Here is a 19,116-nt window from a genome sequence, read left to right as displayed (position 1 = left end):
AGGTCTGTGTGTGAGTGTAGGTCCCAATAAAAAATGGTAGGCATAATATCGCCGATCTAGATCGACTCGAGTGTGTAGGTGTAGCATTCGCCTATGAAATTGTCAAGTCTCTAATCTATAGATGTTTTCTGACTTTTGAGTTCAATTTCAGTATTGCGATATTAGAAAAAACCGGCCAAGCGCGAATCAGACTCGCGCACTGAGGGTTCCGTACCACAATCGTATTTTATCGCCATTTTGCACGATAAATCAAAAACTATTATGCCTAAAAATAAATAAAAATCGGTTTTAGAATGTACAAATAAAGTCCTTTCATATGATACCCCACTTGGTATAGTAATCTTACTTTGAAAGTTCAAAATAGCAATATTTGTTCATGACAATTTAATTTTTTTGTCATGTAACTACAAATTCACGGTTTTCAGATTTTTCCCCGAATGCCTGCTATAAGATCTACCTTCCTGCCAAATTTCATGATTGTAGGTCAACGGGATGTACCCTGTAGGTTTCTTGACAGACCGACAACAAAGTGATCCTATACGGGTTCCGTTTTTCCTTTTGAGGTACGGAACCCTAAAAACCTACCATTTTAGTAGAATCATAATTAAATTTTCGTGCTTCCGCGTTGATTGACTTTTTAACTTCAGGTAGATGACCTTATGTGGTTCAGAAAATGTATGATTCTATTATGTTTTGGTAACCCAGAGGCAATTAAAAACAGTAATGGCAATAAAAGTTTATTTCTATATTACAATTTACAATTCGATAAATATTTTATTCTTAACTTGTTGACACTGTTAAAACGAGACAGCGTTATATCGCTGGCATAAATCTGTCTCGTTTTAACTGAAACTTAAGGCTGAGCTAAGTCGAAGTGCGCTCTATAGATCTCAGCCTGAGAGCAGACCCGTGCTCTGTAGTGTACATCTAAATATATAAAAGGCAAAGGTGACTGACTGACTGACTGACTGATCTATCAACGCACAGCTTAAACTACTGGACGGATCGGACTGAGATTTAGCATGCAGATATAGCTATCAAGACATAGGCTTCCGCTAAGAAAGGATTTTTGAAAATTCAACGCCTAAGGGGGTGAAATAGGGGTTTGAAGTTTGTGTAGTCCACGCGGACGAAGTCGCGAGCATAAGCTAGTTCTATATAAACTGGCTCATAGGGTCTTCTTCCCTGCGGCGTTTCATCATGTAGGCCTCCATCTCCTCCTCCGTGGGTTCCTTGACTTGCATCATACTGTTGTACGGACGTTTCCTTTCATCTACGGATAGCAGGTACTCGGCGTGCTTCTGTTTTCTTTCCTCCATCTCTAGAGCCTGAATGGAATAATAAAATTAAAAACCAGCCAAGTGCGAGTCAGACTCGCACACTACTGGTTCCGTACTACAGTCGTATTTTTACGACTGTAGTTAAAACTATTATGCGTAAACATAAAAATAAAACGGTTTTAGAATCTACGCATAAAGCCCTTTCATATGATTTACCCCACTTGGTATAGTAATTTTACTTATTTTATTTTGAAAATTGAAAATACTATTATTTGTTCATGAACACATTTTAAATTTTTTTGCGATTGACAAATTCACAGTTTTCGGATTTATTCCAGAGCTACCCTAGCTACCAAATTTCATGATTCTAGGTTAACGGGAAGTACGCTATAGGTTTTCTTGACAGACACGACGGACAGACAGACACAACAAAATGATCCTATAAAGGTTCCTTTTTCCTTACGAGAGGTAGGGAACACTAAAAATAGATAAATACATAGTCAAGAGTGAATAAGCATCTTCTAGACAGCATCATTAAAAAAATAAGCTTGTGTATAATGCGTACAAAATGAGATCTCACCCGCCATTTTAACTTTATATGTCAACTGTCATATCAAAAGTACAATTTTAGTCCTTAACTTATTGGTGAACCGCTGCTCGATTGCGGAAGAATTACCTTTTTGAGTTTATCCTCCTCGCGCTTTCCCTTCTTCAATTCCTTCTTTTTCTTCTTGGAGCGCTTTTTGTTCTTCTTTTTTCTGCTTGTCTTCTCAGTTTTGGACCGTTTGTCGTGCTCCGAGTCGGAAGAACTGCTGTCAGAACTCGAATCCGATGATGATGAAGATTTTAGCGATTTATCTGTACAGATAATTATTAATTAATAAGTATAACTCAGCGGGCGATGGAGAGAGCTATGCTTGGAGTTTCTCTACGTGATCAAATCAGAAATGAGGAGATCCGTAGGAGAACTAGAGTAACCGACATAGCTCAACGGGTTGCGAAGCTGAAGTGGCAATGGGCAGGGCACATAGTTCGTAAAACCGATAGACGTTGGGGTCCCAAAGTGCTGGAATGGCGACCTCGCACGCAGAACACGAAGAGACTGCGTCGAGGTGTGACGACAGAATGCCCCTCTTCACATCTCTCACTGGGTTTAAATACCTTAATATTAAAATGTGGATAAATCCCAATTAGTTGGAGTCACGTATGGCAATGAAGTTATATCTTGCTGATACTAAATAATCAAAAGTTACAGATTTAGTCAAAATTTATTTAATTTATTTATCTTACCAAACTTTACTTTTTCATCCACACCTTGCGAGCTATTTTATTTTATTTTATTTTTTCTTTATTATACATTAAAAAAAAAAACTATCGTACAATTTTCCTATTCTTACAATTTACAACATCTATTTCAATGTATTATTTCTTCTTTTATGTCCTATATCACTTTAAATTTAAAAACTATAAATACTTTATTTCATTTTATTTATCCATTTACTCGCCAACTTTATATATTCTATGCCACTGACGTTTAGGTAATATTTAAAAGGCGGTCACTGAAAATCAGCGTTGGGGCGTCTGGTACCTCAGATATTTGCTCTAGAGGTTTGTGTCTGAGGGGCCCGACGTCTCAACACAAGCTGAGTGGCCTACTTGTTCGAGGTGTTGCACTGCTGTACAGGACGATATTGCCTACACCATGTACCACCTATATACCTCGAATAAACATTATTCTATTCTATACTGCGCTGGACTCATGACCTAGTGCCGCCTTCGAGAATGGTTTGAACTAGGTTATCGGGATATGTAACAAGCCGAATTGGACTGTAAATTGAATGTATGGATAACTTTGTAAATTGAATGTATGGATAATTCAGAGCCTCAATAGCTCAACCGGTAAAGGAGTGGACTGAAAACCGAAAGGTCGACGGTTCAAACCCCGCCCGTTGCACTGTTGTCGTACCTACTCCTAGCACAAGCTTGACGCTTAGTTGGAGAGGAAAGGGGAATATTAGTCATTTAACATGGCTAATATTCTTATTTAAAAAAAAAAAAAAAAAAAAAAACTTTACCTTCCTTTTTGTCTTGTTTTTGTAGAGCTCTGTCAGTTTCCGGTACCTCCAGCACCACCGACTTGCCGGCTTCACCCACGCAGTATGACATCTGAACAACATAAAAAAGTTAGTCTAAGGAGTCAAAATTTGTAAAAAGCCATCAGGTGCCTTCCGGGATCAAAAGTAGCCTATGTCCTTTCCCGGGATGCAAGCTATCTCTGTATTAAATTGGCAGACAGATAGACACACTTTCGCATTAATGATATTTGTTTGGACTAGTAAGTACAGTACGCGGCCGAAAGTAATGTACATCGACCTTTAGAAGAAACTAGCTCATGCTTGCGACTTCGTCCGCGTGGACTACACAAATTTCAAACCCATATTTCACCCCCTTAGGGGTTGAATTTTCAAAAATGCTTTCTTAGCGGGGGCCTACGTCATAATAGCTATCTGCATGCCAAATTTCAGCCTAATCCATCCAGTAGTTTGAGCTGTACGTTGATAGATCAGTCAGTCAGTCAGTCAGTCACCTTTTCCTTTTATATATTTAGAATAGCAAATTTGTAGAGCACTGTCTCTGTCGTTGAGACCGACAAAACGTCATATAGGTATGAGTGACAGAGACAACGCTCTACAAAGCCGAAACGTCATTCTAAAGGCTGATGTACATTACTTTCAGACGCGTACTGTATGAAGGAAATTATAGAAATGAAGGCACCGGCATGAGGAATCCATACTAATATTATAAATGCCAAAAGTGTGTCCGTCTGTCTGTCTGCTATCGTTTCACAGCCCATCCGTTCAACCGATTTTGACGAAATTTGGTACAGCGATAACTTGCATCCATGGGAAGGACATAGGCTACTTTTTATCCCGGAAAATCAAAGAGTTCCCACGGGATTTTTAAAAACCTAAATCCACGCGTACGAAGTCGCGGGCATCAGCTAGTCTGTATATAAAGCTTACCTTAATAAAGGAGTGGCAGCATTTGTACCCCCACTGTCCATCTCTCCAATAGGAGCCCCAAACTGACGTGTGGTTGTTTAGCAGGACATCCTCTTCGTATTTGCTCCTGTAATAGAAATGAATGAATGAATGAATGAATGAATTATTTATTCAATAAAATGCAGGTACAATAGGTTGAAACAATGTCTGATGAGCCTTATACATTTTACCGTAACTGGAAAGGACGCACTTGTAGCATTGCTTACAGACGACGCGACCGGCAGCCGAAACCACCCGCGGGATGATTACATAAAATGTTGCAGTAGCGACAGCAACGCGACAGCAGTAGCAATCCGACAGTTCATTTGCTGTCTCTCTTCTTCTTCTTCTTATTTTGCTTTGTGGCTATTGCTCTCTCTTTCTAGCCGGACGTGTGACAGCAATGATCGCGAGATTTACGCCTGTCGCAAGCCTGTCACGAGATACGTAATCACCCCGCCGATTATGTAAAAAGAAAAAGGATGCCCCACCCCTTTCAGTTTTTTGCCCATTGCACTCTGGAACCGAGTAGCAAAGGGCAAAAACAATCGAATGAATCGAACAATTTAACAATCGATTGTTGATTTACTTTACTTCACAAAAACTATCGAATAAAATCGACAATCGATTGTTTAATTTGTAGATTGCTCTACAAATGCGGAGCACACAGTCAGACCAGCGCGCTTTGTAACAATTGAACAATCGATTGTTTGTCGATTGTTCAATTGTAATTCGATTGTTTTTCGATTGTTCAATTGTTATTCGATTGTTATCGAATAAAAACTCTCAAAGGCTTCTGGTGCCGTCGCGATTGTACTGCACGAACACTTCGCTCTGCGCCAGCAGCAGCTCCCGCGGCGGGGCTCTCAGATGCTCTTCCCCTCCGTACTTGTCCAGCATTGATTGTTTCACCTGGAACCGAGTATAGTACTCACTTGGCTAACTGCTTCTCAGCCGCCCCCACCCTGGTGCCATCGCGATTGTACTGCACGAACACCTCGCTCTGCGCCAGCAGCAGCTCCCGCGGCGGGGCTCTCAGATGCTCTTCCCCTCCGTACTTGTCCAGCATTGATTGTTTCACCTGGAACCGAGTATAGTACTCACTTGGCTAACTGCTTCTCAGCCGCCCCCACCCTGGTGCCATCGCGATTGTACTGCACGAACACCTCGCTCTGCGCCAGCAGCAGCTCCCGCGGCGGAGCTCTCAGATGCTCTTCCCCTCCGTACTTGTCCAGCACTGATTGTTTCACCTGGAAACAAGTTATTGAAGTGAAACCTCTTTACTTGCTGGAAGCTGTAAAACAGGGCTGGTCAGGAAAATGGTAATAATTTTCAAAATCAAAATAGTAGACATAAGTACTTCTTTGTAAATACGGGTGGAAACATTCATTTTTTCTTTTGGGTAAGACATTTCCGAGGTTTTTCTGGGTGCTCATGAAAATATCTTCCCAGAGAATCTGCGCCGTGCGACTGAAAGTGAAAGTTCTCCATCCTATAAACGTCATATCTAACGGGTCAAAGTGGAAAAACGGACACATGTATAGCTTATAGCCTTAAGCTCCAGCGCACAGACATCTTCAGACTATGCCAGTAGTCTGTCACGACTCTGATGCACATAATCTGCTATAGCCACACTCTTATGCACAAACGTAGCATTCTCCTAGGGAAACGCATCGTACACCCTGAGAAAGCTTCTCTAATTCCAGTCAAAAAAAGTGCTGCTGCAACAAGTTTTAAGGAACTATAAAGTGGTGGCGATCACAATGGATCAGAGACGGACGAAGTGATACAGGATATCCAAGAACCTGCATAGCCCCAAAAAAAAGATGAAGATACCACATACCTGAGTCTTGAACTGGTCCTTCTTCTCCTCGTACTGTCGCTGCAGCATCTGCAGCTTGGTGGGCTCTGCTAACAAGTGCACGTCCAGGCCCTTGCAGTGCGCCTCCCACGCAAACATTTGCGCCGTGGCGTGCGTCCGAGTGTCGCCTGTGAAACGGACGAAGTTCTCTCCCGCGTATTCTGACCTATCAAACAAAAAACAGAATAAGGATTCCAATTTTAAAATTAACTATCTATCTACTGTAATAGTGCTTGTGCTACTTTATTTTTCTAGGTCACAAGAACATAGTGAACTGTAAGTACGTGTTAGAATAAACTAAGGACAGTTATTAGCCCATAGGCTAGATGGTAGTAGTAATAAAGCTGCCATTTTATAATGGTGCTTTATGGTAGGAAAAAAAAAAAAAAAAAAAAAAAACTATCTATCGACCCGCGATGCGTCGGTATAATTTTATTATGATGGTGCTTTAAAATTTTAAAACTACCTACTAGTATAATTATTATACTAATTACTGTAAAATAATATCATACTTAACATGTACCTACTAGAAATTAGAAATGTATATAACCTATGATTACCTACTTAACCTATTTTAATTCGGTACCTACTATGTATTCACTGTGCGCTTTAAGATGAAATTTTGTAACCCACTTTTTAATAGCCTGTAAGTTCCATGTAAGTGGAAATTTCTTTATGGAACAATGGGGCCGATTCTCTAGTACACAATCTCTAAACTAAACTAAATTAACAGGTTTAAATCTAGTGCTTTCCTTTTCCGCAAGCAACACTATGAAAGGGATAGCAATAGATTTAGACGTGATATTTTAGTTTAGTTTAGAGATAGTGTACAAAGGAATTAGCCACAATAAATGTCTTAAACCAGAACTATTATAACAGTACGATTCAAACGTAAATGCGCCCCTGAAGTTTGCGCACGACGTTGCGCAGAACACACATTTTGGGTGTCCGAGGTCGGGGAGGTAGCGGGGAGGGTAACAGCGCACGTCTCGCTCCTACATTCCCGCCAGTTCCTTGGTGCGTCTCTCTCTCGCTATACGTGTCTTGTTTATTTGTACCATTGATGTTGGAATCCCCCTCTACTTGATGAAGCATGTGGGCGGGGTAGGCGAGCCGCGGATATGAGCAAACGCTCATATCAAAGTCTTTTGAGCACATTACTATGGGCCATTTTTGCCCAATTGTCACCGTGATTAGAGCTGCCGTACAAAACTCGAAAAGATGCCGAGTTTTACTGTAATTATAAGTCGTATGCGAAATAAAAATGTGAGTCCGGGTAAATAAAGGAATTTCTTTCGTCCATAAGATAAAAATCTACTAAAATATTTGTAGATCGAGGCATAATCTCGAAAAATTATATCGGTTGACAATGTTAAGAGCGTTCAACACAATTATCGATTTTTTAGGAATTATTCATGTGCGAAGTGCTACAGATATTAGGAGTAATAACGAATAAAAAGGTTGAAATATTTAAGAACAAGCCTTTTTTAAAGATCTATTGCTAATGAATTATTAATTTTATTGAAAAATAATAATCCTATCAAATCCTTATTCTTGCGGAAGACGTTTACTAAATTATACGATTTTGAGTGCGTCTTTAGTTAACATATAACCACGAAAAACACATATAATAAACACATTCTCTGGTTATTTCTAACAAAGACATTTATTTCTAACATACAAAAACTACAGTGATATCAAAACTCAGTCTTTCACACGGTAAATACTCAAAGCCCCGTTTGTTTTAGTGGTTTACTAAAACATCGGAAACACACGAGTATCTCGTAATGCCTACAATAAGAAAAGATAGACATAGCAATGCTAAGAAACATAAGGCCAAGCTATCCATACGAATAGTCTTACAGTGTCACTTAGAAGAATATAAGAACTGTCTTGTGGGCACTAAAGCCACCGAAAGCCTTATGAGAAGAGTTTTTCGATGGAATGACCTTCTCCCAACTCTTGACACACTCATAAAAATACCAATGACTGATTACAGATGACCTAGAAATATCAAAACAAAAAAGAACTGTTATGCATGGTCTTTTAGTAAATCCTACTAAATCACAGGCTACTTTTGAAATTGGCCCAGCTACGAAATTGTATTGTGCCAATTTCAAGTCTTCCAATCATAGCTAATGATGATCACGTATCGTGGTCAAGCAGAGCAAACTTTCCGTGTGCGTAAAAGTGAAAACTCTAGGGCAACAAGATTATAAAGATAGCCAGACGTGAATAACTGACTAGGATACCCTTAAGGCTCTTGAAAACTATCAGACAGACGGTTACGAAACAAAAAATGTTCGACAACTTGGGTCACTGGTGATTTGTGAACCAGTGAAAAAAAACTTCACATCCATACAAAATTTATTTTTAATTTTCATAAGGCTCCCTAGAACATTTTTGTATGGAACTCTTTTTTGACACTTGGCATGTGCACAGAGCTTGAAGGTTTTCTTTCAGAAAAAAAATCCTTAAAGTCACAATTGTACAAAATTTATTGGAGTACCTTAATTACAAATTATAGACCTATCTCAGTGCTAACAATGCTTTCAAATGTCATCTAGAAAATTCTGAACAACCAGCCAGCCAGCTTCTTGAATAGACATAACATATTATTATCTGAGAATCAGTTTCCGGAAGGGAAAGTCTACAGAAGATGCCATCAACCTTCTGACTGATCAAATTGTTAATCGTATAGAAGCTAAAAACAAAGTAGTAGGCGTGATTATTGATCTCACCAAGGCTTTTAATACCGTCTCTGTTCCTATTCTTGTAGGCAGATTAGAAGCTATTGCTATAAGGGGATATACACTAAGTACCTATCTTCAAGGATTATCGCTGCTGCGGTCGGGGAAAAAAGATGGCCAGCAAACAAAACAAATTCATACAAAAATTTCCTTCATTTTCAAACAAACAAAGATTCAAAGATTCAAAGATTCAAAGATTCTTTATTTGCGGAAACATTTTACAACGAGATGTTATTACATAAAATTGTCCAGTAGAAATGTTTCGCCTGCCTAATATTTAATTAGGCATGCAAAACAATTAGTAAACCTAGTAAAACAATAACTATAAGTAATTTGACGCACGTTGTCTTTGTCTATGTTAAAATTCAAAATTTAAAAATGTCTAAGTTGAAAAAAATTCGTTAATGTTATATAATGTCTTGTCTATTAAAAAATCATGCAATTTATTCTTAAATTTATTTATATTATTACATTTCCTTATCTCCCCTGGTATCTTATTATATATCTTTACCGCCATGACATAAACACTTTTGTTAAGGAATGAGGTTTTGTGAGTGGGAAACCGAAATCTGTCTTTACAGCGTTCTCGGTTAATTCGAACAAACAAATTTTCGTTATTTCTTAAAAATAGAGCTAGTTCGAATATATATAGCGATGATACAGTGAGAACATTGAGTTTTTTAAAGTAAGGCTTGCAACTATCCCTTTTTTTAATCTTACATATCGCTCTTATGCACCTTTTTTGGGCAATAAATACGTGATTGATCTCACTTGTGTTTCCCCAGAAGATTATGCCATAGCGAAGAATTGAACAAAGAACTTGCGAAGTGGTCCCACGCGTCAACGCTCTTAATTTTGGGCTTGCGTGTGTCGATAATTTTATCGATAGTGTATTTTTGTTAATAAAGGCTAAACATATTGTGGTACCTATTGTTATAAAAAAGTTTAAGTACTATAGCATAATTTATAGTAGGTAGTAATACAACAATAGTAGATCTATTTATATAATAAGACTTCCTCCGGCCTGACTGACAGACTGATCTATTTACTATCTAGTCTATCAATATACTTATATAAATTCTATCAATCCGCACATGGCCAGCGTGGTAGACTACGACCAAACCCTTCTCACTCTGAGAAGAGACCCGTGCTCTGCAGTGAGCCGGCGATGGATTGATCATGATGATGATGGACAACAATAGATTGCATATTTTATACTTTGCCAAAACAAGACAGGTATATCATGGATTGACTAGGTATTCTAGAGAATGACTGAATTATAGACATTTCCGGTACCATTATTGATTTTGAAATCGTAAGAACAGGATCTCGGCTGAAGTGAGAAGATTGGTAACTTAGGTAGGTACATACTGATATTTAACATACATATAAGTCGAGTTGAGAACCTTTTTTTCGAAAGTCTGTTAGAAATCGTCATGTATGTAAATAAATTTAAACAATGCCATACCATCTTTAACTGCCCTTTAAGATAGCCAATAATTATGACGTATTGATAATTATTATCGATATCGACTTAAAATTGTTACACATCACTATTTGTCAGTGGCTTGTGTATTGCCAGTGACGTACAAAAATTTTCACAATAATTTAATTAATTATTTTTAAAGTGATTACTTCGAGCGACATGTAGTTTATATAGTGAAACATGTTTTTGAGATGTTTGCACAATAAGCACAATAATTATCAACGCTTGGAACATGATATTAAGAACTGAAAATATTTATTGTGCAAATTTTTATCATAGCTGGCAATACAATACTTGAATGGTACTTCAAAATCAACCCTACCGTTAAGAAGATACAGACGATTTTTGCTTGTAATTTTTTGACCAATAGTAGAGTCGCGATGGCTGTGTGCTGAATACGCTATTCTTTAAGATAGTGTGCGAGGTGGCTCGCGCGGTTTTCATACAAAAGTAACTTCATCAGCGTTCTATAGTATTTATTATTCTAGGATTTGTACAGTCGAGTTGAGAAGTTACTTTGTTTACGCTTGCTTATTCGCCTCAGTTTGAACAGAGCTTAACTGTGTTCAAACTGAGGCGAATAACGCGCGGGACGCGGGGACGCGATTTAGAGTAATTCGCTCGCTCGCTTAGCCTCTCAAACTGATGCGACTTCCCGCGTGTCATTTTTGGTTCTTCAATAGACAAACATCATGTCTCTTGATTTCGAAGATGAACTTTTACTGTTGTTAGCAGTAGCAGAAGAAGAATCACAAGATTCGAGGTAAGTAATATAAATTCTCTTTCACTTTTTGTAAAAATAGTTCTATATTGAACGGCATTGCGAGATCAAAAAATCCCGCCGGGCGTCCCGCTTTAGTTTCGCTTCAACATGAGCGACTACTCGCTTCAATTTGAACACGTCCATACAAGTCAGCTGACACAATCGGCGCGAGCGACTTCTGTCCCGCGTCCCGCGCGTTATTCGCCTCAATTTGAACAGAGCTTTAAGCTGAGGTGGAACCTACCGCCGCCCGTTAAGTGGTTTAGTTCTCGAGTGTACCATGCGCAAGATCGCAAAGCTAACTTCACGCAGACGCATTTAAGATTGAATCGTACTATACTTAACTTATTGTTATTACCTACATTATTAGACTCATGTAGGTTACATTACTGGATTGGTTGGTGACTCAAAATGGTTAATGATCAGACATTTTTGGCTCTGATATTTGTATGGGATTATATAACAGAGGAGTGCTATACTAACTTCTTTCCGAGGACAGAGTATAGTAATTTTTTTTTAATATTTTTTATTCGTCAGCCCTTGACTGCAATCTCACCTGGTGATAAGTGATGATACAGTCTAAGATGGAAGCGGGCTAACTGGAAGGGGTATAGCAGTTTTTATTAAGCCCATGCCCCTTTGATTTGTACACGGCATTATACCGGCACGCTAAATCGCTTGGCAGCACGGATTTGCCGGTAGGGTGGTAACTAGCCACGGCCGAAGCCTGCCACCAGACAATATAATAAGCACTTACTCAGCCGCCTCTGGGTTAGGGTTGTCCCTCATGGAGCGCGTCTTGGGGTCGTAATAAGCGGAGTTGATGTCGAGGTTGCGCAGATACTTGGCGGTGTCCTCGCGAATACGCAGGTTGCGCACTGTGATGCGCTGCTTGGAATCCACCTGTACACCAAAGTTTACTGAAATTCATTTTTTGTTGAGAGTTTTTGGGTTTCGCACTTGTCTTGTGGGAATGAGTGTAATATTTCATAATAAAATTCCACAAACAATTTTAGACTTGCCTTTACACAAGTTTAAAAAATCTATTAAAAGTATGCTCTTGAAAAAAGCATATTATACAGTGGAAGACTATGTAAATGATAAGAAAGCTTGGATTTGACTCCCTCCAGCAATGCACGGGGCTGCAATTGCTTGTACAGTATGGTATAATAATATTGTAAATGGATCACTTGAAACGAGCAACCGCCGAGTTTCTTGATGATTCTTCTCGGTAGGAACGGCATTCCGAACCAGTGGTAAATTAAACTAGTTAACGATTCAAAAGATTGTAATAAATCTACTTGAATAAAATATATTCTATTCTATTCTATTCTTGTCACTGGTACTGATTCTGAGCACAAACTAATTTTAGAGTATTCGCATACTCTTCTTGCTACTGTAATATGAAAAGGACAGACGCAGTTTGACATAATTTAATTTAATTTTTAGATGTTAAAACCCGTGATTTTCGTCGTCGCGAGCCTACTGTTTAAATTTGTAGCGTGCACTAAAATTTACAGTGTTTAAATGTAAATTTCATGTTCTGTGCCTTTTTAGCATTGTTAAAAAGAAAAGGATGCAGATACTCTAAATAAATTTAGAGTATCTGCATCCTTTTCTTTTTACTAATGCTAAAAAAGGAACGGAACATGACTTTCACATTTAAAGACTCTAAATTTTAGTGCACAATACAAATTTAAACAGTAGGTTCGCGAGTGCGTGCTAAAATCACAAGTTTTACCATCTAAAAATTAAATTTAGAAATGTCAAACTGCTTCTGTCCTTTTCATATTACAATAGTAAGAAGAGGGTGCGAATACTCTAAAATTAGGTTGTGCTTAGAATCGGTGCCATTGGGGCCGATTCTCTTGTACACAATCTCTAAACTAAACTAAATTAAGAGGTCGAAGTCTAGTGCTATCCTTTTCCGCTAGCAACAGTATGAAGGGGATAGCAATATATTTAGACGTGTCATTTTAGTTTAGCTTAGAGATTGTGTACAACGGAATTAGCCACACTGTTGTGTTAATTTAAGATTGATTTTTTATGATCAGTATCTTCAATAAACCACAGTATAAGTATAGTATAGTTGTTGCATTTCACGATGGCGAGTGTCTCATGGTTGTGTGTAAGTCGTATCGGTATAAGTAAGGTACAGTAAATGTGTGCGTTTGCGAGCGCTTGCTCGCGACTGATTGGTCCGACATGCACGCACACTTACGCAATGTCCGTGTATACGACGTAACCACAATTAGGTATTTGACTACATCAAAAATAAATTATTTCTCAGTGATTATTTTATTTTATTTTATTATAAAGGCACACAAAACAGGTTTCAGCTATAAATGGACCAAATAAAAATAAAAGACAATAGATTAAGATCTAAGCGGTAACCCTTAATATGTGTACACAACAATGCTTAAATAAATATATGCACTAACTAACTGATATGATACAATTTATAAAAACACAGAAAAAAGAAATACAAGAAAATTAACTATGAAAAATATACTTAAAGTGGAGAAGATGCAAAATGTTCATAAATATGTTTTTTAAATGTGTCCAAATTATTATTAAATAGAGGGTCTTCCAAAATACGTAAAATCTACGTCCTTTGTTGGTTTTAAGTGTAATAACCATTTTAAATTATCGATTAAACTAAAAAAAGCACGTCAAATGATTGTGACGTCACACACAGGTATTATATAGAATATCGCATACTAAGCGCGCGTTTTGACGTTTGATAAAAAGTTACTGATTTGACTAGTTGTCAAATACCGTATTAGTAAAGTTCACTCGCCTTCGTGAATTGCAAGAACTATAATAAAATATAATGTGTTACCTTAGTACCGGGCATGTCCACTTCGTCCACATATTTGTCTTCATCCTCACCTTCTAATTCATCTTCTTCTGTTGCAGTGGGATCTAAAACATTTTATTCAGATACAAGTTAGCCCTTGACTGCAATCTCACCTGATGGCAAGTGATAATGCAGTCTAAGATGGAAGGGGTATGGCAGTTTTTAAAAAACCCATGCTCCTTTGGTTTCTGCACGGCATCGTACCGGAACGCTAAATCGCTTGGTGACACGACTTTGCCGGTAGGGTTGGAACTAGCCACGGCTGAAGCCTGCCACCAGACCAGAACAGAAATTTAGAAATTCCAAATCCCCGCCAGGAATCAAACCCAGCACCTCCCACTAATAAGACCACAGCGTTTACCACTGGGCCAGGGAGGTCGTTAAATGTTGGTTTTTCAGAAAATGTTTTTCAATTTCAAAAACAAGATGGCGGAGAAAAAATGCATGTTTACAAGGTTTTCAGGGATACTCTAATGTAGATAAAGGGTAAATACCACGATTAATTTAGCGTTTGTTACTTGTCGATATTTCAACCCAATTGCACCTCGACAGCTCGAACTCGCACTGCAGTCCCGTCGTGACCACGACCCGTGTAATTGTGTTGAAATATCGACAAATAAAAACGCCAAATTAATCGCGGCTATGTACCCGTTATCTACAATAAAATGTGTCATCAAACCACAAAATAAGCTTAAAATCATTAATATGATACTCATTTTCAAATCAAAACAATGACAATGACAATTCTGTATAATTGCATAAAAGAAATGCGAGTCATTTCCAAGGTTTTTTGGAGTGCTGATTACGAAAATCCATACTAATATTATAAATGCGAAAGTGCATCTGTCTGTCTGTCTGCTAGCCTATCACGGCCCATCCGTTCAACCGATTTTGACGAAATTTGGTATAGCTTGCATCCTGGGGAAGGACATAGGCTACTTTTGATCCCGGAAAATCAAAGAGTTCCCACGGGATTTTTAAACACCTAAATCTACGCGGACGAAGACGCGGGCATCATCTAGTTCTAAATAAATTTAAATAATATTGTGAGCTTCTTGCTAGTCTAGTTGATTCACTAGCTTCTGCCGTAACTTGTAGCTCCAATACTAACCTTGCTCTAATCTCTGAGCCCTCAACTCCCTCTTGGCCTCCTCCACCTTCTGATACTCCTCAATGATGGCCTTGTGCTGCGCCGGGTCATAACCGTTCCAGCGATCACGCTTGCCATCATAGCTCAGATTAAGGTCTGGCTGACTGAACTCATCGGGAGCTATGCCTGCATTTGTGAACTTTGCTCCAATCTAAAATCAGTACCTCAGTACCCTTAATATAAATGCGAAAGTGTGTTTGTTTGTTGGTTTGTTGGTTTATTGGTTTGTTGGTTTGTCCTTCAATCACGTCGCAACGGTGCAACGGATTGACGTGATTTATTGCATGGGTATAGATAAAGACCTGGAGAGTGACATTTTATCCCGGAAAATCAAAGAGTTCCTACGGGATTTTTAAAAAACCTAATTCCACGCGAACGAAGTCACAGGCATCAGCTAGTAGGGAATAGGTTTGTGTATTATAAGAGAACTAGCTTGTGCCCGCTATTTCGTTCGCGTGGACTACACAAATTACAAACCCCTATTTTACCCCCTTAGGAGTTGACAAAAATCCTTTCTTAGCGGATGTCTACGTCATAATAGCTATCTGCATGCCAAATTTCGGCCCGATCCGTCCAGTAGTTTGAGCTGTGCATTGATAGATCAGTCAATCAGTCAGTCAGTCAGTCAGTCACCTTTTCGTTTTATATATTTAGAATACTTTAGGGAAGCTGAATATTATGTCTGTGTAAATGATACGAGTTTCCAGAACCTTACCAAAGAATCAGTACTTATCAGTTATTATAAATGCGAAAGTGTTTTTTTGTTGGTTTGTCCTTCAATAACGGTGCAACGGATTGACGTGATTTTTTGCATGGGTATAGATAAAGACCTGGAGAGTGACATAGGTTACTTTTTATCACACGGGATTTTTAAAAACCTAATTCCACGCGGACGAAGTCGCGGGCATCAGCTTGTACTAACTATTACTACGTAAAGAAATAACACTTACTCCCCCGCGCCCGCAACTAAATGATACACCTAGTAGTAGTATGTAAAACGTTGTCCTTGTCCCGCTCGGTTTACTATAGCGATGTCCTTGTCCCGCTCGATTTACGTATAGTGCTATTCTTGTCAATATTGGTTGATTTAATCTGTTTGCTTGTATGGAGTATCAGGGGTGTGCTATTATATTGGTATACTAGCTAATGCCCGCGACATCGTACGCGTGGATTTAGGTTTTTAAAAACCCTGTGGGAACCCGTTTTCGTGACGTGACGTGATTGAAGGACAAACCAATAAACCAACAAACAAACACAATTTCGCATTTATAATATGGGTAGCGATAATATGGGTAGTGATATGTAAAAATCTTATGTTCACAAAAATATTTACTTTTCTTGGTCTCTCCAAGCAATCTTTTTTCTTGTGTGTCATTGCACCACAGTTTTCACAGGCTCCCTTTCTGTACTTTGTTGCAGAACTCGCCTACAAAATAGAACATCACCAATTTATAGACAAGAATAAGAAGACTTACAAAATACTAAATAATTATTATAATGTCCCTAATTTTGAGAGCATGTTTCTGAGAAGGAGCAATCCTAGATTAAGGGGACATGGTATGAAGCTACAATATCAATTGCCATCGTCAAACCCATTAAAACACTTTCTGACCAACAGAGTTGTTCACATATGGAATAAATTGCCTAAGGATGTGGTTATGTCAAGTTCTGTTAACCAGTTCAAGAATAGATTGGAAAAACATTTGGAAGACTTGAAGCACTTCTGATATAGATGCATCAGCAAAAGCTGCTTAGTCTAATAAAAATAATAATAACAATCCCAAAAACTACAGTTGAACCTGGATAAGTGAAAACCCTCTTTTTGATGAATCATCTGCAATTTTTATCCTTTAAGTCAAGAGTGAATAGTTTCAACTGTAGTTTTTTTATATTAAACTAGCTTATGCTCGCGACTTCGTCCGCGTGGACTACCCAAATTTCACCCCCTTAGGGGTTGAATTTTCAAAAATCCTTTCTTAGCGGATGCCTACGTCATAATAGCTATCTGCATGCCAAATTTCATCCCAATCCGTCCAGTAGTTTGAGCTGTGCGTTGATAGATCAGTCAGTCAGTCAGTGAATAAGTCAGTCAGTCAGTAAGTCACCTTATCATTTTATATATTTAGATACTTGCTGATTTTAGGAAAACAGTCAAGTGTGAATTGGACTCGCACAATATGGGTTCTGTACCATTGTACAAGAGAACACTTTTTTATGCTACTACAAATTCATGGTTTTCGGATATTTACTATTTACCTTTAATTGTGCTATATGACATTGCTATCTGCCAAATTTCATGATTTCAGGCGATTTTCATGATTTTCTGACTTGCATTTTAATTTCCATGACTGGTCTTGAAAGATATGGAGAACAGACATACAGACATACAGACAGACAACGAAATGATCTTATAAGGGTACCTTTTTTTCTTTTTGAGGTATGGAACGCTAAAACTTAATGTTTACCTAGGTTTCAACTATAGTTTTGTTTGATATTAGATACTTTGTTGATTTTAGATGCAAAAATTGTTGATGTAGATGAGTACATACTGTAACTCCTTTATTGTAGTATAAATCAAGTTTAGTGAACTGCCCCTCTCTGTCTTCCTGGGGTCTCTGATGCTTCAAGGTGGGGCCGGCGGTGCCATAATACCATGGTGCTGATGATATGTACTGTGGAATATGGGGATTTATATCCTTGCCTGGAATAATAAGATGAATGAACAACTTTTGTATTTACATATACTTATTAAACAACTATAGAAATTATGTGAGGAATTTTATTCTGCTTTCATGCATCAAGCTGTGCCACCAAGCGATTTAACGTTCCGGCATGATGCTGCGTAGAAACCGGTCAGGGGATATCTTCCAAACCCCTTTCAAGTTAGTCCGCTCCCATCATCATCATCAACCGATAAACGTCCACTGCTGTACATAAGTCTCTTGTAGGGACTTCCACACGCCACGTTCTTGCGCCGCCTGAATCCAGCGGCTGCCTACGACTCGTCTGATTTCGTCCGTCCACTTAGTGGGGGGTCTTCCAACGCTGAGTCTTCCGGTGCGAGGGCACCATTGCAGCACCTTGAGACCCCAACGTCTATCGATTTTACTATGTGCCCTGCCCATTGCCACTTCAGCTTCGCAACCCGTTGAGCTATGTCGGTTACCCTTTCGGACACTCTTTAGTGTGTATTTACAAATAGGTACTTGATGAACACAGTATAACAAACTACGATGCCTACCAGTTTCATCGACAGCAGCGGGCGCTGTACCCGCTTTCCGAGCCTCCTCCAACTCCTTGGCTTTCCTCCAGTCCTCTCGGGACTTCTTTTTTGGTTCATCATCTTCGTCCAAGGTGTCATCTTTGTTGCGAAGAATTTGCGACACCGATGCTCGGACGTTAATCGCCATTTTAACGTTATTCTGTAGCTAGTAACTACTATGTTACAATTTTTTTAGTAAATTACTAATGATCGCTTTATTAAATTATAACTTGAAAATAAAGTTATTTTATTATTACATATTGTGATAAAAAATAATTGCGCAAATGAGCATATATAATGTACTCTGTGCAAATGAGCAAACGAGGAATTCAAGGCAAATGACGACCAGGGTCTTAACAGATAGAACTAATGTTGTTTAGTATAAAAAATCTCCATAATTTTAGTTTGTGCAATTAGAACTAGATGGCGTTTTATCAAAAAATAAATTACGGTGCGACAAGGCTATCTTGGCGCGTGGCGAAATCGGAACTAACGGTGCCGTCAAGTGTCCCCTTTGTTCTTGTTTGAATATTCTAAGCCTTTGTTCTCCAATAGCGCCCCCCTGTCAATGTCAATCAAGTGGCAAGAGAGCCTTGTCGCACTGTAGTCTGGTATCTCTACGACTTCCCATAAAGCAAATTAAGAAGAAGAAGAAGATCTCTA

The 19,116-nt window shown here is 38.6% G+C and overlaps 1 protein-coding gene across 1 annotated transcript; it reads right to left on the bottom strand.

The window, feature by feature from the left end:
* Positions 1–724: 724 nt before the first annotated feature.
* Slu7 (Pre-mRNA-splicing factor Slu7) lies at positions 725–18,750 on the bottom strand. Its single transcript, XM_034973366.2, has 12 exons — positions 18,433–18,750; positions 17,741–17,892; positions 16,525–16,617; positions 15,153–15,342; positions 14,024–14,106; positions 11,939–12,084; positions 6,165–6,348; positions 5,426–5,571; positions 4,304–4,409; positions 3,356–3,446; positions 1,957–2,138; positions 725–1,328 (listed from the first exon to the last, which is right to left on the bottom strand). The coding sequence occupies exons 1-12, from the start codon at positions 18,599–18,601 to the stop codon at positions 1,155–1,157; spliced, it is 1,716 nt and encodes a 571-aa protein (XP_034829257.1). The 5' UTR covers positions 18,602–18,750; the 3' UTR covers positions 725–1,154.
* Between the last annotated feature and the right edge of the window lie 366 nt (positions 18,751–19,116).

The sequence above is a fragment of the Maniola hyperantus genome, chromosome 11, assembly GCF_902806685.2.
Source record: "Maniola hyperantus chromosome 11, iAphHyp1.2, whole genome shotgun sequence".
Classification (NCBI taxonomy): Eukaryota; Metazoa; Arthropoda; class Insecta; order Lepidoptera; family Nymphalidae; genus Maniola; species Maniola hyperantus.
This window is presented reverse-complemented; position numbering and strand designations above follow the sequence as displayed.